Source organism: Amphibalanus amphitrite, unplaced genomic scaffold (genome assembly GCF_019059575.1).
Source record: "Amphibalanus amphitrite isolate SeventyFive unplaced genomic scaffold, NRLGWU_Aamphi_draft 000163F_arrow, whole genome shotgun sequence".
Classification (NCBI taxonomy): Eukaryota; Metazoa; Arthropoda; class Thecostraca; order Balanomorpha; family Balanidae; genus Amphibalanus; species Amphibalanus amphitrite.
This window is the reverse complement of record NW_024881658.1, coordinates 218,131-241,048: the sequence shown is the minus strand read 5'-3', so window position 1 is coordinate 241,048 and position 22,918 is coordinate 218,131. Positions and strand designations below refer to the sequence as shown.

The 22,918-nt window shown below is 49.9% G+C and overlaps 3 protein-coding genes across 7 annotated transcripts in view; 2 read left to right on the top strand and 1 right to left on the bottom strand.

Moving 5' to 3' along the window:
• Positions 1-4,858, top strand: part of LOC122383405 (calcium-binding mitochondrial carrier protein SCaMC-1-B-like) — a 36,274-nt gene extending 31,416 nt beyond the window's left edge. For both annotated transcript variants that reach the window (XM_043369764.1, XM_043369763.1), the window contains exons 8-9: positions 708-878; positions 3,507-4,858. In XM_043369764.1, the coding sequence (XP_043225699.1) occupies positions 708-878; positions 3,507-3,709 (374 nt within the window). In that variant the 3' untranslated portion in view covers positions 3,710-4,858. The remainder of the gene's footprint in view (positions 1-707; positions 879-3,506) is intronic.
• A 30-nt stretch (positions 4,859-4,888) lies between these two features.
• On the bottom strand, positions 4,889-15,495 carry LOC122383404 (protein suppressor of hairy wing-like). 2 transcript variants are annotated; one of them, XM_043369761.1, is made up of 5 exons: positions 15,248-15,495; positions 9,045-9,336; positions 6,522-7,817; positions 6,113-6,247; positions 4,889-5,917 (listed from the first exon to the last, which is right to left on the bottom strand). In XM_043369761.1, the coding sequence occupies exons 2-5, from the start codon at positions 9,291-9,293 to the stop codon at positions 5,258-5,260; spliced, it is 2,340 nt and encodes a 779-aa protein (XP_043225696.1). In that variant the 5' UTR covers positions 9,294-9,336; positions 15,248-15,495; the 3' UTR covers positions 4,889-5,257. The 2 variants fall into 2 exon arrangements, with proteins under 2 accessions (XP_043225696.1, XP_043225697.1); XM_043369762.1 differs by lacking the exon at positions 15,248-15,495 and adding an exon at positions 9,441-9,450 and having other exon boundaries at positions 9,045-9,337.
• LOC122383406 (probable histone-lysine N-methyltransferase PRDM7) lies at positions 12,722-21,859 on the top strand. Of its 3 annotated transcripts, XM_043369766.1 has the most exons (7): positions 12,722-12,726; positions 14,171-14,174; positions 16,055-16,182; positions 17,425-17,480; positions 19,270-19,592; positions 19,858-19,946; positions 20,342-21,859. In XM_043369766.1, exons 3-7 carry the CDS (start codon positions 16,087-16,089, stop codon positions 20,987-20,989), a joined length of 1,212 nt encoding a protein of 403 aa, XP_043225701.1. In that variant the 5' UTR covers positions 12,722-12,726; positions 14,171-14,174; positions 16,055-16,086; the 3' UTR covers positions 20,990-21,859. The 3 variants fall into 3 exon arrangements, with proteins under 3 accessions (XP_043225701.1, XP_043225700.1, XP_043225702.1); XM_043369765.1 differs by lacking the exons at positions 12,722-12,726; positions 14,171-14,174 and having other exon boundaries at positions 15,867-16,182; XM_043369767.1 differs by lacking the exons at positions 12,722-12,726; positions 14,171-14,174 and having other exon boundaries at positions 16,046-16,063.
• Positions 21,860-22,918: the final 1,059 nt, after the last annotated feature.

Genomic DNA, 22,918 nt, shown 5'->3' with positions numbered 1-22,918 from the left:
TTCTTTACTGAATGTCACTTGGACGTAAAAGTTCTGTGGTGTGATGGCCACCATGCGTTCTTGCCAACCACCGCACGTGGCGCGTGGTAAAGTTGGACATTTTTTTAAGAACCCCCAAAATTGCAACCTCAATAACGGCACAACGGTTGGGCCGATTGAATTGAAACTCGGTACACAGTTAGGTCTCCATCAGATAATTCATCTGCATGTGTTAAGGTTGGGGTGCTACAGCACGTGCGCACGTGCAGGGGACGCTCCCAGATCTCGAGAACGGCTGGGCCGATTGCGCTCAAATTTGGTACACGGTTGGGGACCAGTTAGTAGGGTGCCGTGCAAAAGTCAGTTTGGACCCCGCTTGCACGTGCGCACGTGCAGTGTGCCGCTTCCAGATCTCGAGAACGGCTAGGCCGATTGCGCTGAAATTTGGCACATCGCTAAAGACCGGTTAGTAGGGTGCAGTGCACAAGTTAGTTGGAGGTACCCCCTCGCAATTTCGCACGCGCAAGGCCCATCCTCTCGCTCGCTCCGTTGGTCGCCCAAAAGGCGTTTTACTGGTAATTATAGTGAGTTAGTAAATTGAGGATTGCCATCTGGAAGATATTGAAGATGTTCATAAGAATGTCACGACCTAATTGCATTATGGCGCTCATCAAGCTATTGCTATAAACTTTCTGTAACGTGACCGTCGGGCGCCTCTATTCTCTCAGGTATCGATCTGTGCGTGTATGAGACGCTGAAGAAGCGTTACCTGCGCAACCACGACGAGACGGAGGACCCGGGCGTGATGGTGCTGCTCGCCTGCGGCACGGTCAGCAGCACGTGCGGCCAGATCGCCTCCTACCCGCTGGCGCTGGTCCGCACCCGCCTACAGGCCGCCGGTGAGTGATCCCTCTCGGCGACTGACTCCTATCCGCTGGCGCTGGTCCGCACCCGCCTGCAGGCCGCCGGTGGGTGATCCTTCTCGGTGACTGACTCCTACCCGCCGGCGAGTGATCCTTCTCGGTGACTGACTCATATCCGCTGGCGCTGGTCCGCACCCGCCTGCAGGCCGCCGGTGAGTGATCCCTCTCGGCGACTGACTCCTATCCGCTGGCGCTGCGGCTGGTCCGCACCCGCCTGCAGGCCGCCGGTGAGTGATCCCTCTCGGTGACTGACTCCTATCCGCTGGCGCTGGTCCGCACCCGCCTGCAGGCCGCCGGTGAGTGATCCTTCTCGGTGACTGACTCCTATCCGCTGGCGCTGGTCCGCACCCGCCTGCAGGCCGCCGGTGAGTGATCCCTCTCGGTGACTGACTCCTATCCGCTGGCGCTGGTCCGCACCCGCCTGCAGGCCGCCGGTGAGTGATCCCTCTCGGTGACTGACTCCTATCCGCTGGCGCTGGTCCGCACCCGCCTGCAGGCCGCCGGTGAGTGATCCTTCTCGGTGACTGACTCCTATCCGCTGGCGCTGGTCCGCACCCGCCTGCAGGCCGCCGCACACTGGGCCGGGGGTCCGGAAAAGTGCTAGAAATTATTTGTGATTGAGTTGTTGATCTCAGTGACAAGCAAACATGCTAAAAACGAAGTGGGGCTGCTTCACCCTCGCCGGACCTATTGTCGGACCCCCCACCCCCTCGGCCGGCCGAGGGGGGGGGGAGGGTTGGTACGACCCCTTTTTGCCGTTTCGCCCCTAATAGAGCTAGAGCCTCGCGGAAAAAACAAGCGTGTGCGCCGTTTCAAGGCGGAACGATTGATACCCGATTTTAAGGTCCCAGGTCAACCGGTAACCTCTGAGGTGAAGTTAAAAAGCCCAAGGTAGGGTTTGGTTTTTGGCAAATAATTTCGCAAAAAATGGCCGCAGAGCAGCGATTTTGGCACCATCGTGTTCGCCTGGCTCAGGCGCGTCGAATGGTATACTTTTTGTTCGGATGAGGTCAACTTAAGGTATTGACCTCGAGTCAAGGTCAGTTCAGAGCCCATCAGGCCACGAACTTAATCGAAGGAGGTCGTATCGCATATCATTCGATTCGGGAGGTCTTCCCGAGTCCATTGGTGGCTTTCCCGAGTCGCTGGCTCAATTTGATCATGAGTTATTGACGAGAAACTCCTATGACTCCTATGACGTCATAAATGACGTCACGGAAGGTCAAAAATGCAAAAGTCAAGCATCAGATCTTGCAAAGAGTGCACGAAATCACGATTCCGTGTGCTTGAGATACTTTGAAATCATTCCATGCGCAAAAACAACAGTTTCCTTATTTCCCCATTCACTTTTAATGGTGAGGTCACGTGACCTCGAAGAGTAGCAGGCATTAGCAAAAATTGCGAGTAGGGCATGACAGAAAGATGATTGGTGGTTTGTATGGCATGGCCATTTTTAACGGCTCGAAATAACATTTCTCAAAAAGTCTAACTAAAGAGCAAGTTGTTGTTGATTATCACTGACTTGTGTTTAGGGGTTAATAATGACTGAATTTTTTAGTTTGGCCCAGAAATGTTGACAGCATTGTGTGCGTTGATCAATTCTGAGCTCAGGGACACATATTTCATTTAGATTATAAGCGTTTGTTTTTCACAACTTCCAGCGTTTTAAAGAGCGCCGGGCCTTCAGTAGAGCGGCGAGGTGACAATTGCCCCTACATCATGTGGTTTACTGGCGCATATCTCGAAAAGTAGCAGGGAAAAGCAGCAAAGCACCTATATGGATCAAAAGATGAGTAATCAGAGGCTAGTATGAAATGTTCATTTTTAGCTGCTCGAAATAACGTTTTTATAAAAGTCTAATTAAAAAATTGGATATGATTTTAAATTACGTCTTGCAGCTGCTTGCAAACAGCTAGCATATCTTGCAGAAAAGCGATGCAATATGTCAGAATGATGTTGGCACAGTGAACAACAGTGCCCTGAACTAGTCTGACAGGAAATTTCGTTCAAAACGACGATTGGTCAACTAATAAATTACCACTAAAGTTCATCATTAAAATCGGTAAATGTGGTGGCCTATAGAGTCTAAATTGTCTTGTGTTTGGTGACAACTGACGACCTCAATTTTGACCTTAGGCCAAAACTAGCATCGGAATCGTATTCTTCGATCAATTTGGGATCAAATGATACCTATTTTGTTCATATTGCGGACAGTCAGTTTGGGGGAATTTCTAGCGCTTTTTCAGGCTGCCGGCCTACAGTGCGCCGGTGAGTGATTCCTCTCGGCGACTGACTCCTCCCCGCCGGTGAGTGATCCTTCTCGGTGACAACCTCCTATCCGCTGGCGCTGGTACACTGGTGTTGGATACTTCTCTCTGAATGACTCGGGAAGAGGATCCCTCACCTAACGACACCTTGTCCGTTAGGTGAGGGATCCTTCTTCCCTGCCGTCTACTACACGGTCTTGGGAGTCGGTGTTTACTCCGTGTTCTTTGTGCGCTGGCAAGAGGGTTGTAATCCGTTTGTCTGATGGCCATTACGCTGCTTCTCACATGGCTCGATGATGAGCTGCACCCCGTGACCGTTATGATCCTGTGCCCACAGCCGTTCTGCAGCAGCAGGCCGGCGGCGTGGACCCAGCAACACTCAACATGCGCACGCTGTTCCGCTCGATTGTGCGCCAGGAGGGCTTCCTGGGCCTGTACCGCGGCATCGCGCCCAACTTCCTCAAAGTGGCGCCGGCGGTTAGCATATCGTACGTGGTATACGAAAAGTGCCGGACTGCGCTCGGAGTGACCATGACCTAATGACGCTGACCGCTAGAGCATTCCGCGCGTGTTGTGCGTGCCGCCCGCGCGCGCGGCGCCGGCCACGTGCAATACGGACGATAGCCATCGGTAGTAGTGTACTCTGCGAGCGCGCGGCGGCCCGGCGGAGCAAAACTGGCCACCAGCTCGTGGCACACGCGATCAAAAACCTTCAGATGATGCATCGGTAGGCGTTTTACGCTTCAGGGGATTTTTAGAGAAAATTTCGTCAGGATGAGTGGTGGTTTTTGATATTATTGTTTCAGAGTGGAACTTTATGTTGTGAATTTAATTCAAAAGTTGTTGGTTTTCTGTGAGTGGCTGCCACTCGGTTGACCTGCGGTGCTAGGTGCCCCCGGGTCCCCCGCCGACCGCGCGTGCCGCCTTTTACCTGGGAGAGCGCCGCCTTGCGCGGTGCGTCTCCAGCGCCTCATCCTATATTGAGTCCTGATCGTTATTTATTGAACGTTGTGCTGGTGCGTTTTAGCTAGGCGACACGTTGTTACGAGTATCGGCGTCGCCCGTGTGCGCTGTGTGGTGGCTGAGAGGTGAGCGAGTAAGAGGTGCGACTGCGGATGGGTGTGTTAGGGAGCCTGAGAAGTGGACGCGTGCGGCTCCACCGGGAGACGGAGTGTCAGTGCGTCTCTGAGAGGGTGTCTGGGTGTGCGACTCAAAGGCGGCGTGGGCACGCGTGTACAGTGTACAGGTGTACGGAGCGCCGTCTCGGCGGTCCGTCCGGCCAGTCGGTGTGTGAGAGCGAGTGACGGAGCGAATGATCTAGCCTGAGGGACACGGAGGCCGTTCGGCCCGCTGCCTTGTGCGAGGCTGCGAGATATAATGTCAACCCACCCGTGCGGTCTCCACGCAGGGCGCGACAGAGTCGCAGCGGCCGGCCCTCCTACCGGGCGCTCGCCTAACTAGTACGTGTAGATACCACTATTCCGTGAGGAATTCCTGTAAGCATGCTTAGGTCAATCTTAGTCTGGTTCACTTGTACGCCATTTTCCCGTCTGATGCGTCTTTCAAGGGTTCGCTCCGCTGGGCGCAATGAGAACAGTATTGGCGTCGTTGTATGGTCTTCTCGTATGGTGGATCTTATATGCTGTTGTTTTCTAAATCAAGAAATAAATCTGAAACGCGCGTGAATCGGTGCAGTGTTTGGCTCGGATAGCAGCGATCTCTGGTGTTTCAGAAGGTATCTGTATTGAAAGACAACAAAATCAACGGGTCAATCAATGGCCCCAACCTTGAACGAAGTGCAACCAATGTCATAAATAATATAAATAGCATGGCAGAAACTGCAACAACTTAACTCGCTCACACGATCGTATAAGGTATCTACAGGTAAAACAAATGCGCATGCAATGTAGAATCGTCCTGTCATCGGAGCCATCACTGTAATTCACCGGACGGTTCAGTAGCACTTCTCAACGGACTCGTCTGTTCACCCCTCCCACCCACGGTAATTATACACTACCCCTCACGGGCGATACTGCTGCTTACAGAGGCGCCTGCCGCGAGTCGCCAGCACCTCGCCCGGCGCGTCCCCTATTCGGCCAGTGAGGAGACGAACACCGGTGCCTGCTGCGGCGACGTGAAGATGGCGCCCTGGCCGCTGCTGATGGCCAGTGGCGGTGGCGGCGGCGGCGGCTGGTACCGCGGGCTGCCGCCCTCCGTCACGGCGGCGGCCTCCGTCTTCACCAGCGGCGGGTAGCCGTGCGCCAGTGCCAGCTCCGGCTGCCGGTCGGCGGCCGGCCAGCCCAGCGGCGACGCGGCCGGCCCGGCCGGCGTGTACAGCAGACCTGCCTCGCCGCCGCCGCCGCGGTCCGGCGTGGACAGCAGCCCGGCCTCCGGCGCCGGCCGCCCCGCGCCGCCTGACGGCCGCTCCGGCGTGGTGAACAGGCTGGGAGGAGCCAGCGGCGCCTTGTCCGGCGTCAGGAACAGGGACGACCCTGCGGGCGCCCCTGATGGCCCGGGGGCGCCGGGCGCCGCGTACAGCCCGCCGCCAGCCGCGCCCTTCTCGGGGGTGATCAGGCCGGGGAAGTGGAACAGGCTGCCGCCGGCCCAGGTGCTGTCCTGTACGCTGAACTGGGATGAGGTTGTCTCGGGCACGATGTAGGTCATCACGGTGGCACCCTCTGGTACTTCAGCCGAGGAGGCCGGCTCCAGACTGAGCAGAGTGGCGGCGCCGTCCACACCGTCCGGCACCTGGCGGCAGACGGAGGAACTACAGTCACCAGCGAGCTGCAGATCGCGCTAACGGCATCCCACAGCAATCATCACTTCAGTCTACAGGTACGAAATTGAGTGGATAAATCTTATATGATCTTATTCAACAACGAACTAGGCTTCCTGCCGATCTTTTTTAGCTCGTCGCTCAGCTGAACGCTCAGTGTCGCTCACCTGCTGCTGCGCCGGGAAGTACTGGACCGTGTGGCCGGCAGCCGTCCGGTGACAGGCGCCGGGGGTGCCGTACCCGTCCCCCTCGGCCACTGGCGTGTACTCGCCCAGAATGTGCTGGTCCGAGCCCTCGTACACCTGAACAGCGTACCATGGTGTCAGATGGAGCGGACGTCATTCGGACATTCGTTTCACCAAAACGGTACTATAGGCCGAATTAATCAATGACCGAATAGTAACAGCATATCGTCACGTTATATGTAAGTATTAAATACCCTTGCCAGTGTACGAAAAATGCAAGAATGTCAAACGAGCTATTGATAAACGAGGTTCAGATCTAAACCAAACACGTGTTCGAAATGCGAATGATAACCCACTCAGCCCCCGTCGTTCCGTGGCCGTGCGCCCTCACCTGGTACCCTCCGTCCATCATCTCCTGACTGGTCTGGTCGGCCGTGAACGTCTGCACCACCTGGCGGTCGCACGGCTCGCCCACCACCTCAAACTTGACCACGGAGGCGTCGCCGCTGTCGGCGCTCGCCTGGTACAGCGTCACTGTGTCGTTAATCATCGGCCCCAGGTCTGTGGGCTCGTAGAAGGAGCGCCCCTGGTCCAGCGGACGGCGCATGGTGGCGCGCCGCGGCAGACGCTTCACCTCCGGGTGCTGCTTACGGTAGTGCTTGCGCAGGTGGTCGCGCGTGAAGAAGCGCTCCGAGCACATGTGACACTCGTACGTGTACCGGCCGTCGTGCACGTTCATGTGCTCCTTGTACTTGTGCTTGGTGCTGAAGACGCGGCCGCACACGCCGCACGAGTAGGCCTTCTGCGTGTGGTGGGTGCGCGCGTGCGTCAGCAGCCGCTGGTAGCCGTCGCAGCTCTTCTGGCAGATCTCGCAGGCGAATTGGTCCTTGTCGTGAGCGACGTTCATGTGACCTCTCAGCTGGCGCAGCAGCCGGAACTGCTGGCCGCACACGCGGCACTCGTGCTGCTGCGCAGTGTGCGAGCGGGCGTGCCGCTCCAGATTCGAGCGGAAGCGGAACGTCTTGTTGCACGTCTCGCAGCGGTACTGGCCGTTCCGGCCGTGCGACAGCTGGTGCATCTTCAGGTTGTACACGCGGTTGAACGTGCGCCCGCACTGGCGGCACGGAAACTCGCGCTCGTTCGGACGGAACTTACGCTGGATCTTGAGGCCGAAGCGCTGCATGTGCTCCACCTCGTGCATGATCTTGAGATGCCGCTTGAACATGTGGATCTGCGTGAAGAGTCGGTCGCAGTAAGGGCACTGCACGCGTGCCGCCAGCACCTCGACCGGCTCGCACTTTGCCGCGAACAGACACACGGCGATGTGTTGCTCGTACTCGGCGTAGTCGCTGCACTGCGCCTTGCACTGGGCACACACGAGCGCCTGACACAGCCGGATGTGCTGGTCGTGCTTGGCGTTGGTGATGAACTCCTCCCGGCAGAACAGACAGACGATGTGGCAGTTGATCTCGTCGCGCCAGTGGGCGAACAGGCTGGTCTGGTCGTCGAAGCGCTTGGTGCACCGGTAGCAGCGCAGCACAGTGATGTTGGAGTGCCGGTCCAGCTCCCGGCAGCCGGACTCGTGACGCGTCGACTCGGCCCCGGTGCTCGGCTCCACGGCCGCCGCCGCCGCCGCGTCCACCACCTCACCGGCCGACGGCTCGCCAGACGACCGGGAAAAGTTCAACTGACGAGTCGAAACAGAACGAACGGTCACGGGTCAGCCATGAGATTTTGAAGGTATGTATGGATTTGGGACCCGGTGTTACGAACGAGGCCCAATTGTCACTAAATCTCTGGTAGCTTCCTGCCCCGGTCGCAACTAGCCACCAATAAAAGACTGTAAACTTTGGTTCCTCACGTATTCTTATTGCACCAAACAAAACGGGCAGCATACAGCCAAACTGTGCAATGCGATTGTGCAAGTAGGATGTGAATGGTCGGCAGAAGGCCGACCCTACCCGTGAAAATACCTCCCTTGTACGGTTAAGCCGTGAGTTAAAAGTGAAACCTCTGCAGAGGACTGTCCATGGACCAATATGACTCAGAGTATATTGACCATGGGCAGTGGCCGGGACCAGGCACCCCGACGTCTGGTTAAGAGGGTAGACTACAGTCCCCCTCTCCCATTTGGACCGCCCAATTCAGTTTGGCCAGAAGCTTTGGACAAGACGAGAGTCCCATCCGACAGCCGCCAACGAAACTACATTGAACAATCCGCCAAGAACGCTACTAGCGGGCCAGAAGTCCCGCACCAGCAGCCCAACACTGCGGTTCATCCGGCCCCGACCGACTCTCGACCAAGAGTGACATCCCGCTGCGGCCCCGGACCCCACATCGCGTACGGTCAATTCACGGCTCGCCGATCAATGAGCCTACCGCGCGGGCGCCCGCCGGGTAGGCTGTGCCGCCCGCCGTTCAGCCCGCCGGGTAGGCTGCGCCGCCCGCCGCTCAGCCCGCCGGGTAGGCTGTGCCGCCCGCCGCTCGCTGCAGCGACGGCGGCCAGCCGTGTTTTGCCGTGTTCAGCCGGAGTACCACCCGGCAGCCGTTACACAATTCCAACACCCGGTGACCGTTTATAATAAAATTGTAACCAGCTCGGTAGCATCCAACGACCAACGCCCACGATTTACCTGTCTGACTTCCCTGGATAGAATTAATACAAAAGTTTCCGAGATATCATTACGCGGGGCATGATAAAGTTAATCCCATTAACAAATCACGAACTGGATACCTAATGTCGATTTTTTTCATTCATGCTGTAAAAGGAATCAAATAATAAGGATGTACTGTGATGAAAACGGTACGGTCTTGATAACCGCCTATCGTAATTCTACACTGTCTCCGATAAGTCCCCGCGGCCTATCCATTACTCGGCTCTGTCCGTTCGCATCTAGCCGGGCTGGCGACTGACCTTGCGAAGCATGTGCCGCCGGCGTCGGCCGTGCTCTCCCACGGTGATCTTCTTCTCCATTTCGCTGAGCTTCTGCACGTAGGCGGCGTCCTCGTTACGCAGCTGCACGTGGCTGGGGCCGGGCGCCGGCAGGTCGCCCAGCGCCTGCTCGACGCGGTGCACCTTGACGCCGCGACTGTCCATGGTGGCCTGGTACAGTGCGAACATGTCGATCTTCAGCTGGTGGTAGCGCACCCGTAGCTGGTTCATGGTCGCCGCTGTCGCTGGGTGGTGGTCCACCACTCCGAGCTAACCTGACAAACGGAAATGCATTACTAGCTGGGTTATGTTTGTTACGCTATAAGTAAGCTTGTAAGCCTTCGCCCGGGATGGGGATGGGGGTTTGGCAACACCCACCAGTTTTTCTTTTTAGGGTATAGCTACACCAATTCAGCATCGTTTGTGCAATTTTTGTCCCCAGGTCACGTAAGGTCAGGTCACCAGGTCAATAGGTATTGATAAAATTTGTTGGGCTCCTCTATCATTGGGTTGAGTTTAGAGCCAAAAACTCGATTTCATGCGATTTTAAATGAATATCTGTCATATACCTATAATAGCCGTTTTCACGACGGGCTATCCGGCGCATGCACCTGATTTGACCAAATCTGCACCTAATTTCTTTTACAGCAAATATCTTCATTTTATGAATTTATTTCAGTGTTTTAATGGATGATGCTCTCTGATAATATGACAAAGCAGGCATATAAGCAATTAGTGCAACCCTAGCTGATAGCTGCTATGAGACACACTAAACCTGATTTGACCAAATCTGCACCTAATCTGTACCAGATGTGCACCAAATGTGTACCAGATGGCCGTCGTGAAAACGGCTATTAACGACTTTAATACATTGTTCAACTGGATCTGGGCATCTTCGGTAAACAAGACGTAAGTTCGTTTTATTTAATTTCGACTAGAGGTGGCAAATGTGGACCCGAGGACCCGGTCCAAGGAACCAGTCTGGACCCATATGGGTCCAGACCGGTTCCTGGAAATTTTGTGACGGGCCCAACCGGGTCCTACCATAAACTATACATCTTGCACACTGCACATTACTGCAAAATATGAAGTGAATGAAGTGAATGTTTCTTTGCACACAGTAGCTCATGAGTATTGCCAGTGCGAAGTAGGCTGTTTTATATGATGCAACTAATGATACCTACAAGTTGTTTGTATTAATTGACTTTTGGGGAACGGATCCAACTGGTTCCGATTCCAACTAAGACCGGGTCCGACTGGTTCCAGAAATGTCCAGCCGGGTCTGGTTCGAGTCTGGTTCCCAAAATTTTCATCTTTTGCCACCTCTAATTTCGACCCTGACTGTAGACATCCTTTGAACACTGCGCGAGATTTGTCGAGAGAATGCCCTAAGTGATTAGCGCTCATTTAATTGAAGAGAAGAATGACCCGAGCCCCGCGCGGGGTCTCAGCTCCAACTTCGCCATGGTGCAGGGCGGGGGGAGGGGACGTAGTTGGTTACACCAGGTTATCTCGGGAAGTGAGAAAGCCAGAAAGACGCTGAAAAAATCAAGATATAGCTCGCTACTAGATTTTCCTTAACCCTCGCCGGCCGAGGGGGGGGGGGGCGGGTGCCGCCCCCCCCCCCATAGGGTTTTTTCGCGATAGCTCCGAACACGCTGGCGATAGAGAGCTGAAACTTGGCATACCTGACCTTTGATCCAAGCCGGATCTTTTGACACCAACCGCATTTTTGGGTCAGGTCAGGTCACTGACCTATGACGTCATAAGTGAACCTCTGCACGGTCTTCAGATGTCGCAACTTCGCAACGCCCTCACTGCCAGAGGAGATGTCACAGGGAAATGAAACTTGCAGGATCTAGTATCCATTATGAGTCCAACAACTTGTATATCTCGGATTTTTCCTAAAGGTCATATGAGGTCAGGTCATTTTCGTGACCTCACCATTATAAGTCAATGGGGAAAAATTCAAACTGCTATTCTGGCGCCGGGAACGATCTCCAACTATCTCAAGCACACAGAATCGTGATTAGATGCACTCCTTGCAAGGTTAGATGCGTCACTTTTGCAATGTTGACCTTGCGTGACGTCATTTATGACGTCATCAAGGTCAAATTAGTTTTTCGTCAATAACTCTTGATCAAATTGAGCTAGCGAGTCGGGAAAGGCACCAATGGACTCAGGAAGGCCTGCCGAATCGAATGATATGCGACATGACCTCTTTCGACCAACTTCGTGACCTGGGGGTGCTGACCTGACCTTGACCTGAGGTCAACACCCCAAGTTGACCTGACCCGGACAAAAAGTATATCATTCGACGCGCCTGAGCGAGGCGAACACGATGCTGCCAAAATCGGCGCTCTGCGGCCGTTTTTTGCGAAGTTATTCACCAAAAACTGAACCGTACCCTGGGGCACTTGACCTGACCTCAGAGGTCACCGGTTGACCTAGGACCTTAAAATCGGGTACCAATCTCTGCGTCTCGTAACGGCGCACACGCTCGTTTTTTCCGCGACGCGCTAGCTCCACCAGGGGCGAAACGGCGAGGGGGGGGGGGGTCGTACCCGCCCCCCCCCCCCCTCGGCCGGCGCGTATGTAGAAAACCAATAGGTCCGGCGAGGGTTAACCATTCAGGTCATTTTTTTTAAGTCGCCTCGACTCTGAGGTATATGGAATTACCCAAAAGTTATCACGAACTTTTACCCGATTTTGGCAATTTTTCACAAATCGGCGCATATCTTTGCAACAAACAAATAGAGCCACAGTGTCGAGGAAAAACGCATTCGATGGCTCTTTCAAAGCATTGCTGAATATTGTTCTCAGATTTGACCTAGGGTCAATGCCAACGGTCTATCCCCCAGAGGACAAAACTTAAAAATTGATTTTTTTTTTGCGGAACTACTTTGTTCAGCAATAACGTTTGATACTAAACTTGTACTACGTTGATTTTACCCGCATCGCGTCTCTCTCGTCGAGACACGTCGAATGACCTATTTTAGCTGAAACGGTCAACTTCAAAATTTGACCTCAGGGTAAGGTGACAGAAAATGTCATGCTGCATATCAGCCGATTCGTATCGTTGAGCTGACCGTATGTGAGGTGAATTCATCGCTCTAGCATGTTTCTATCTAAAGTTGTTATCAAATGACTGTTGGAGACGTTTCATGACCTGAGATGGCCTCAGGGATATAGAGAGGAGGAACGGGCGCAATTTTCCGATTCAGTGTGCCATGTTTGCCTGTTTCCCGATGTTTGAGTGTTTTCGCTCAAATCAAGAGCAGTTCAATCTGCTCCCATTGACTTAAGTCAATGGGAGCAAACTATACTTTGACCTTGAAAGGTCAACTTGAAAATTTGACCTCAGGTCAAGGTCATGACCTGACCGGAAAAGGTCATGTTGCATATCAGTCGCTGCGTCTCAACAAGACAAACACAATGAGACCTGCAGCGTTCTATCTCTTTCCAATCGCGAGTTATTGGCAAAAATCTGTTTGTAGCCTCAAATGACCTCGGATGACCTTTCTAGAGGCTATCAGCAAAAATGACACCTTGGTCATTACGGGTGGTCCAAATCATTGTGATTCTGAAATATTTGGACTGTTCCTATGTTTACACACGGATCTAGAGGCATTTTCATTTTTCTCCATTGACTTGTAATGGAAAGGTCACGCCACTGACCTGACCTTAGGTCACGGATATAAAAATCCGAGATATACAAATTGTAGGCGCCCATAACAGCATGCAATCTACCAAATTTAAAACCTTTTTGACAAACACTGCAGGCTGGACATGATTGCAAACTTTTTTAGGCTTGGTCACTTAACTTGACCTGGTGACCACTGAGCCGATCGTCAAATTTCAAACGGCATCTGATAGTCGAGCGAAACCTAATTTCATTGACCTCGAGGTCACCGATGACGTCACAGGTTAGGTCAAAGTAAAAATTATTATCGATATTTGGCTTGTTTATATTTTGGGCTCAGGCTGCCGTCTTACAGGTCAGATCAGGCTGATTTTTTGTTTACACAGTCGTGAACAGATGCTTTAAATACTCTGAGGCCGGGAACCAAACTTGTACTTTTATTTTCAGGTCAGGGTCAGGTCATCATAGGTCACGGAAATATTATGTCTTAAGTCGGCCACGTGACACATGTTTTATGGTCCATTTAGGCCATAGGTTTCGAATTCGGTTCGCCTGTGTCATTTGAGGCCATTTTCTTCTGAATATAGCTGAGGTCAGGTCACTTTCATGTCAAAAAAGGTCAAATTTCAAAGTTGAAATTTTTCAACAACAACAAAAAAAACATGTCAATCGGATGCAGTTTGAGCTCAGGAACACGATGGTGCTATTTATATTGGTGTACGATGTCAAATTCCTACAGGAAAATTGATTTGAAAAATTTGAAATTGTGAAATTTTTGCTATAATGCGTATAACTTGGCCATTTTTGAAGATATCTGGCTAAAACTTGCTAGAGTAAGTCATTAGCATGTGTTCTATCATATATGTTTCTTTTTTTGTTCGAAAAATCAAAAATTTTTGAAAAAAAGATAAAAATACATATTTTGAATTTTAATATATAATTTTTTAAATTTTTATTTTTTCAAAATTCGAGATGGCAGTTTGATAGCGCAGTCCATTCTAAGTCCTCTTATGCAAAGAAATCGGATCTAGCTCAAAAACTGAGCTCTTGGGAGCGATTCCCGTGGTTCAATGTTTTGCGTCGAAATCGGCAGAACATGACATCACTTTGACGTCATTTCCGGCCGATCTATGATAGATACAAAGTTGCAATTTTGACACAAGGTGTCAAATTGATGCAGCCGAAGGAACTGAAAGTTTTGCGGTCATACGTCAAGCGGTTTAGAAGTTATTGCAGAAAAACGGGAGTCAGTGGGGCGCGGGTCAAAAGAGCTATCGAATGCGCTTTTCCGCGGCGCTGTAGCTCTACATATTCATTTCCGAGTTATGCGCCAATTTGTCGAAAATTGGCGAAATTTGACGTTTGACCTGACCTAAAATAATGACCGAATTTTCTTCATTAATTTCAACGCTCTTTCGAATGCCGCTCACCTATACGGTTCGTCGGAAGGTCATCTCAGGCTCAGAAGAAACGATATATACCATTCGAAAGCTGACGGTAAGCTGAATCCAAAAATTTACTTTTTTATCAAAATCGATCGACGGCCTTTTTTGAAAATTACGTTTTTGTAAAACTTTATAATTTTTTATTCAACGGGCTGTCCCGGACATTCTTGAAAACATACACATGTATTTTTGAGTTCCAGTGAAAGCTGAACGCCAAAAGAACAATATTTAGCGGAGCAATATTTCCAAACATTAATATGCGTCTCCCACAGCCGACAATAACCTTATTTGACCTGACCTTGACCTAATCTTCAGCAGAACGTAACCTAGACTGGCCCCAGAGGTCACCTAGCCCACATCATCGCATTTGTCATGTAAAGTGGACCATAAAACATGCATCACACGACACTTCAACATTCTGACACTCACTTGACCTCTGTGACCTGACCTGGTATCAGTGACCTCAAATAGCATACATAATATGATGTGTTAAACAAAAATTTTTATTGCTTGTTTTCAATAGCCTGCATGCATTTTACTCGATTTTACAACATATTTCTCAGAATGCCTGTACCTAAACCATGAAAACGTGACATTTGACCTGACCTGTGACGTCATCAGTTTGACCAAGGTCAATGAACTTGGGTCACAAGGTAGTTCCCTGGTGGGGCTATCGAACACCACGCTTGAATTTTGAAAATCGACCGGCAACTTTCCAACATTTTAGGGGGAGGGCGAAACACGGCCCCCTTTACGGGTGGCCAGGGTCCGCCGATAGCCCTACGGGTTAAATCATCAGCTAACGAAGGCAGGCAAGACGGATAATCAATAACTGTTTAAAGTGGCATAATAATCATAGTCAGCAATTGACCCTGGCCGTGTCAACTACAAGAAGCAACGGGGAAGCGCATTTCCGAAACGTAGCGCGTGTTTGCATTTGATTCGTTCGAACTCAAATGATGCAATAAGCAGCAACGAAAAGGAATTATTTCTCGCAAAATGCAAGAACTGCATAGCACGAGCTCCGTATAAAGCAAGGGGAAGGAAAAGGAAGCGAATTTCAGGGGCAGGCGGCCGCTCGCATCGCAATGCTTACCAGTTTTTCTCGATGGGCTACTTGTAAGAAAAGTATCGGATTCTATCGTTATCTTGAGCCTTGAGGAACCGTCTCGTTTATGGAGAGTAGCTGATGGGATAAAGTGATATCCAACAATAATTCGCAAAATGTAAAACATAAAGCCACTTAATCTCTAACTGATATCGCCAAAACTTTTAGCGCCAGGCCGGTGTCACGACACACACTTATGCCCTATGCAGTCCCCCCGGATGACAGGATGGCCGCAATCCATGTTGCTAAGGAACTCGACAACAAAGCCGCACGTTCTTTGGCAGAGGTTGACTTTCATTGTGGCTCTCCCAATTAGAAGATTCATAAAAACCTTCAAGCATTCGCACCATAGATCGCACTAAGGCTTTGCTTGCATTGAAATCTGGTTAAAATATGCTTCAAAATGTGTTTATTTATCAATCATTTCTAATTTCATCTGTCCTAGAATATAAAACTTTCATTTCAAATGGTGCTAGGTCTAAAATTTTATACAATTTGTAGGTACAAAGTTATGGCACACGTGCACCACTTGTGATTTGTCATGTAAATGGACACGTGTAAATCAAAACAACTTTCTTGGCATAATATAAAAAAGAATCGAATCATTAATCAATTATTTCATAACCCATCACGGCGTTCGCCCAGAACTGGGTTTGGTTTTTGGCAGCAATGTACAGGAGCGATATAAGTGCTGCAAAATAATGCGTGAACATCTACATATATGACGCTTCATATTCGGTTATGACGCAGCAGCTCTCGCGCGCGCGCATCCACTTCCGCGTGCACATGCGTGGTCTTGAATGGGGTTCCAACATTTTTATTTTTAATATGGACACTTCGAGAGAAGTAAATGCTTTGGTATTTGATTATCTTTTGAAAGTGGACGATTCAATTGCGAAGCAATATCAAAGGATTACGAGACCGGTATGTGTGAGGATCAATAGCGCATGAATCATTGTGAAGTGTGAACTGGAACTACCTCAATCTCAATCTGTCACGGCTGCATAGGCGTCGGAACGGGGAGGGCACCGGGGCACCATGCCCCCCTTTGATTTTGGCATTTTAACATTAGCCCTATGGGTGTTTCATGGAAAGAATGGGACCAAAAGTTGGCAGTGCCCCCTCCCCCTTAATTGAAGGTGTTCCGCCGCTACTGCACGGCTGTCGACTAGCATTCAGTCTCTCTGACTTATACTGTCGCAGGATTATACCCTTTTGTATACTTACAATGATGGGCATTTCTGTCACATAGAAGCAGATTAGGTAGGTACTTAAAACCTTTAAGGGAATATACCACTTGACCAACTCACATTCATCTATGCTACAGTCATAATTTTAATGCTTGAAATCAAAATGATTAAAAAGAAGATAATGAACATCTACAAAAGAGTTTTGAAGATATTATATTATAGGTAGAACAATTTTCCAACATTGGTAAAGGCTAGATAGGGGTTGCAGCTAAAAATCATTAGGTACACGTTGACCAATCATATTAGGTGCCTACCTACTTAGCTCAAGCCAGCTGCATGCTGATTGGCTGAAGATTGGCCTCCACCACAGGTGGCTGCATTCTTTACATTAGCTTAGCCCATAAGGGAATCCATTCCTCCTTTAAGGGAATAATTTCAGAACTATAATTGATCCTCCTGGCTAGAGTGATTATTCTGGTGTAAAAGCTTAATTGTGCTGGTATTAGCTCCAGCTGCAATACTGCTATTTCAGTTCAAAACTACATGCTAAAAATGGAACCTATATTTCCTTAATTTACACGATCCACTCCATTTAGTCATTCTAATAGCAGTCTAATTCAAATAATTGACATGGTTTTATTGCCATACAGGTTGCACTTTGGTGAATAAGCATGTATGGTTGTCTATTTTTACCTTGATGGGTCATTTTAAGCATCTCACTTGAAGTGACATGAGTCAAGTGATTCAAATAAATTGATATTGTAAAAGTTTAGCAATGGTAAATAAGGATGGATAATGTAATAGGTAGACAGTGATTAAGGTACCTATTATTCTCTTGCACCTTTGTTTAATGCTACTCCAACATAACAAAACTAGCTGCTTGCCTATGTCCCCCAGCACAGTGCTGGCAGATCAAACGCCATTATCATTTTGATTGTGACACGATTTGATTATGGCACTGATTTTATTATTCCAGGATCCTCTTGACCAAAATGCACCACCATTAGAAGAAGTGGTAAAATGCTTCATCACGTAAGTATGCTTTGTTTTTACCAGCATAGGTAATATCAGGCCTGTCTGCACATTATATCTTTTCATCTGTTACTTTTCAAAAATGATTGTAAGATTTACATTTTATTGTCATACTCATTATTTGGGTGCCATGATTTGTCATGTGGGAGCTTTAAAATGCAGTGAAGGTGGTGTAAATAGGTCAAAGCCCAAGTCAAAGTCTGCCAGACCAACAAACACCCCTATCAGCCATCCACTTTCATGGTAAACATTTTCTAACAGTTCACTATCAAAAATGTATGAAAGTAAGGTGTTCAGTAAGAATTGGAAAAAAAGATAACCACTTGAGTTTTTGTTTAAAATTAATACTTTTTTGGAGGTTGGTATGGAGCTCTCCACACTGACTGCATACAACACTGTCAGTAGTATTTTAATTTCATGAGTTCCTTATGCAAATCGTTAGTGTAGAGTCATGCAAAACATTACACAATACACACATACTTTTGAGGTGAATATTTTCCTGACTTTGTCTTAATACATGCTAAATGGATAAACAATAGGCATGTCAAAACATTATTTTATAGAAAGCTGTTTTTAAGTGAAACTTTCAGTGCTCTATTTTACATATACTTAACCTCCTGTTTCAAAGCTCAGGCCACTTAGATAGGTAGCACGTTTGTAAATAGCATCAAAGTGACATCATGTGTAGATGATTTACCTACTTAGAGGCAAAATAAGCTTCTACAGCAGTTACTCTCACAAGTATAGAATTAACACCAGCACTTTCTCTTGAATGAGATGACACATGATGAATTGTCAGTGTTAATCTACGCTTTAATAATTCCCTGTTCTATTTTTGGAAGTACCTATTGCATATTGTGATAAAAGCAACACAGTGAAATCTTACGAAAAAGTCATTTACCTGACCTTGAGCTGACCCTGACAGTTCACCTTTACCATATGCGAGTTTGAACCATATTGACCTAAATGCTATGTTAAATTCGTGATCTTTTTTTAAATAAATTTAGTTCGAGCCTTTTGAATGGATGGATTCACAAGAACAGAAACCCCGCTAAGCGGAGCTTGTTGCGCTGGCCCTACCCTCTACCTTCCGTTTGCGCAATTTCTGGTCTATGACAGAATTTAGAGTCCAAAGTTAAACTTATGCACAAAGTCGCGCACGGCCGGTCCCCCTCACTGACTTCTGCTGGCTACGGCCTGCCACCAACCGCAACCATAGCCTCATAATCGTCAAAGGCCCATCGCGCTTTGATCCCGACCGTTGTTACCGGGAAGCGTTCTCTCACCACGCGGAGTCCAACGCTCTCCCGACTGAGCTACGGGACCGGTTATCTGACTGGATAAAATAGCTTCAAATAGCAAATTATGTCTAACAAAAATAATCCCTATGGATTTCTACGATCTTTTTTAATGCTAACTTCATACTTTTACAATGGTGTCAACTAAACTACTTTCAACTGGCCTGTGATGTCATTTGAAATACTGAGGCCAATAAATCCGAGTTTTTTCAAGACCTGTAATGTGCCATCGAGCGTCCTCCGTCGAACGCCGTTGGAATTTTGAACCACGACCCGGTAGTTTCCAAGATAACAGGGATTAAAACACCATGGTCTGGGAATGGACAACGAAATGCGGGCTAATATTGATCATCAGCGTTTGTACCAGCTAGACCTATAGGTTGGCCGTGAAGTGCCATATTTTCATTACATATTGCATTAGGATAGACTGCTTATCACGACATTTATCGATTGAAATTAATTGAATTAACTGTAAGTGACATTTTTCACAGGAACTTCAATGGCAACAAATCGTCGGGCTGTCCGCGGTCGCGGCATCTGTCTGCGGTTCCCCCGCTCCTCGCGTGTTTCCTGAGGAGGGGGAGGGGGAGGACGGCGAGCGGCCCGGGGCGCGCATCCGCCGGCCCTGGGGACCTGATTCAGAAGACAACGTCTCCTCGGGAAGCTGGGAAAGTGCGTGACAGCTTGAGCGACCAAACAGGTGTCAGTGCAAATGCGAAAGAAGTGGTTGGGTCAAGGCGCGCTGTGAAAGCAGCGAGATCGGAAACTTCTTGGAGATTAAGAAATGCGGAGTCTTTGCCGCTCTCCAAGCGTGGTACGTAGCAGGGTGGTGGTGGTTAGTTGCAATGTAGTGGCTGGGACTGCACTCTGATCAAAATTATGCTAGTTAACCCATAGCGTTGTCTTATTTTTATCGTGTTCATACAGCCCAAAGCCCCAAACTATTTATTGTTTACTAGTGTTTTATTACTGGCTTATTTAAAGCCAACGTCTAATGTAGTTTGTTTTTTTATCGTCTTTTTTAACTTTTTTCATTCAGTATTGTTTCATTGCTCACTGACGACATGAACTGGCTTCAGAGGCTGCAGTGGCGCGGACCCGGCGACTCTCCGACTCGGACAGTGGAGTGGATGATGCCTGTTCGATGCACTCGTCAGTTAGCAGTCGGGTACGTGCCGCCTGTGAGCTAAGCCAGTGCGAGAAATGGCTTTAATGCAGCGTGGTAGGAAAGTTGACAACTACTTACAACAACTGGAGCTAGGATTTTTAGTACACATTAAACTAATATTGTGTTTTCTCTTTTTTGCTAATTGAAGGTAAAGTGATGACCAAAAATGTCCACTCCAAATGAGTAGTTTTGGTTTGTTCTTACCGCTGATCTATTGTTTGAAGTTTCTGTTGCACCTATAAATTTGCCTGGCTGGTAGCTTCCGTAGTCCGTACATTGTATGATGCTTCTACGACCATCTTTTTTCTAAAGTAAAGCATGGGACGTTAATAATGCTGTCATTGTACCATTGGCGTGAGTATTGCCTCCATTGACGTACCGCGTCCCGTCGCCAGGCATCACGGGGCGGCGCAGACGGCCTGCCGTCTGGGCCCGGTGACGAGCTGATAAACTGTGACCAGTGCGGCCGGCTGTGCGTGGACGGCGACTGCCTGCTGCACGGCCAGCCGATCCCCGTGCGGGACTCGGTGGTGCCCGCGGACACGCCTCCCCAGGAGCGCGCCGCCCGCTCGGTGCCCTCCGTGCTGCGAGTCGGCCCGTCGGGGGTGCACCGCGGCGGGCTGGGCGTGTGGACCCGGCGCCCGCTGCACCCCGGCCTCCGTTTCGGGCCGTACCTGGGCCGGCGAGAGTGCAGCCGGTCGCGCGCCGCCGCCGGCGGCTGCAGCTGGGAGGTACTGCGTAACGGCCGACTCTGGTTCTGTGTGGACGCGGCCGACCCGGCGTGCGCCAACTGGATGCGCTACGTCAACTGCGCGCCGTCTGCGGCCGATGAGAACGTGACGGCATACCAGCACCGCTGGCGCATCTGGTACCGCACGTGCCGCCCGATCGCCGCCAACACCGAGCTGCTCGTCTACTACGGAGACGAGTACAACCAGGAGCTCGTGCGCGAGGCAGCGGTGCAGCGGCGCCAGCCTCCCCGGGGTGGGGACAGAACAAAAACAGAAGGTGTTCGGTGCCATGCTACATTCACAGTTACCTGACCATTTAAGCCTGAAGGATAGCGAGGCCGACTTTTTGTTCTAGTATGGCGTACTCTTAGAGTGCTGGCGTGTGATGTGTAGGTATTGATTGAAGGCTGCTCCACTTAGCCCAACTATAAGCAGAAGTGCCTTATTTCAGGGATGCTTTTATTGTTGGGCATCTCCGTTTCTATTCCGCCTATTTAGACGATGTTGCGAAGGCAACCATCCCTTCCAGCCACTGCTACCACGAGTTCGGCGGCCACAGACTTTCACAGGGATACTGAGAGGGCTTTCGGGTGTTGCATGGTGTGGAGGGGATCCGGTGCGGGTACGCTGTCGTGTTAGGCGGTAGTTAGCTACATACGCCGGTCTGTGAAGTTACGGGTTTCGCGGCTGTGACCGACCGCCTTTCAGGCCGGCGTCAGGCTCAGGTCTCAGGTGTGCCAACGTTTGCTGGGCTGATTTTGTGCCTGAGCTGGGCATATGCCGTAGAGTGGATCTGAGTGGTGCCCTATCAGTGTTGTTTATCTGTCACAGAGGTTTCATGAACTACGTGGCGACTTGGAACGGGAAGGGCCTGTCCGTAGTGGGTCTGGTTTGTGCGTGTCCTCGCCTACCATCGTAATGCATTTTACTTCCATGTTCGCCGCCTTGTGGAGCCCAGTTGCAATGTGGCTCATTGCAATGGAATCTCGCCCAACTGCCCTCATCGCTTATATTATCTTTGGCAACGATAGTAAAGTAATCTTGGGCAACATTAGCTCTCCTGAAAAAGTAGAAGGGAGACCTCATATAATCAAGCTAAACTGTGATGTCCGGTACAGATGTGTGACGCTGCACCGATGTCTTATGCCGGGAAATACATTTTTTATTTGTTCACAACTGTCACCTTATGTTTGTCTCCATGGAGGCGTGGAGCAGCTGGAGAGCTTTGCGGCTACGCTCTGAGGCAAAGCTGTGTCATAACTTCGCAAAACCCATCAATGTCTGTAATTATAGCGCTTGGTTTACACCGGAACGCCAACATTCTATGCCCAGATGACATACATATTACATACCTATGTAGCGAGCAGTGTCAAAATAACTGCGGCTCGTATCATTGGTATCCAGGCTTGCGAACAAGATGCGCAATTTCACGAATTGCGCATCGTAGGTACCTAAAAGATGTTACAATATTTTTATCACCACAACTAACATCAATCAGTTATATGCGAAAATCAGTGGCTACGTTTTTTCTGTCATAGAAAATTGTTTCAATTAGCCGCGCGTCGGGCCGCCGGGCGGGAGGGGTGTTTGCCCCCCCCCCCCCCGTTCAGCTCAGCTCCCAGGATACCTAACGACACGCGCTAAGCGGCATTCGAAAGAGCGTCAGAAATCACTAAAACAGTTTCTGGGCATTTTTCTTAGGCCAGGACAGAGGTCAGGCCACAAGAGGTCATCAAAGGTCAAATTTCGCATATTCATAAGCTTTTTTTTTACAAATTGGCGTCAACTCTGGAGCGAAGAGAGCTGCGCCGTGGACAGGGCATTCAATGATATTTTAACTCACTTTCTGGAGATAGGCTCAAATTTGAGCTACGTCAACGACTCAGCCTCTAAAGGGGAAAATCTCTAAACCCTCGCCCGTATTTGTGTTTTGTCAGCGTCTAACGTATAGTGTGTGTGTGGGGGGGGGGGCTCCGTTCCCCTTCCCCCCGTGCCGTTCGGCCTCTGATCGAAGCTCGAGCGAGAGCTTCGCGGAAAAAAGCGTACTGCCCATGACGAGAGGAGGCTGATGATGCCCAATTTTAACCCTCGCTAGACCCATTGGTTTTCTATACATACGCGCCGGCCGAGGAGGGAGGGGAACGACCCCTCGCCGTGTTTGTACCTTCCCTGGCATCAATTTGACACCTTCACACCAAATTTCAAGTCTTAGGTCACCTTAGGTCAGGAGTTATTGAGGTC

Excerpts from the sequence above, each read along its gene's own strand:
- LOC122383404 (XM_043369761.1), bottom strand. The coding sequence starts at position 9,293 with ATGAACCAGCTACGGGTGCGCTACCACCAGCTGAAGATCGACATGTTC. Across the intron at positions 7,818-9,044 it reads GGCGGCACATGCTTCGCAAG|TTGAACTTTTCCCGGTCGTC; the intron begins GTCAGTCGCCAG and ends TCGACTCGTCAG. Across the intron at positions 6,248-6,521 it reads TGATGGACGGAGGGTACCAG|GTGTACGAGGGCTCGGACCA; the intron begins GTGAGGGCGCAC and ends TACGCTGTTCAG.
- LOC122383406 (XM_043369765.1), top strand. The coding sequence starts at position 16,000 with ATGACGCAGCAGCTCTCGCGCGCGCGCATCCACTTCCGCGTGCACATG. Across the intron at positions 16,183-17,424 it reads ATCAAAGGATTACGAGACCG|GATCCTCTTGACCAAAATGC; the intron begins GTATGTGTGAGG and ends TTATTATTCCAG. Across the intron at positions 17,481-19,269 it reads GTGGTAAAATGCTTCATCAC|GAACTTCAATGGCAACAAAT; the intron begins GTAAGTATGCTT and ends CATTTTTCACAG.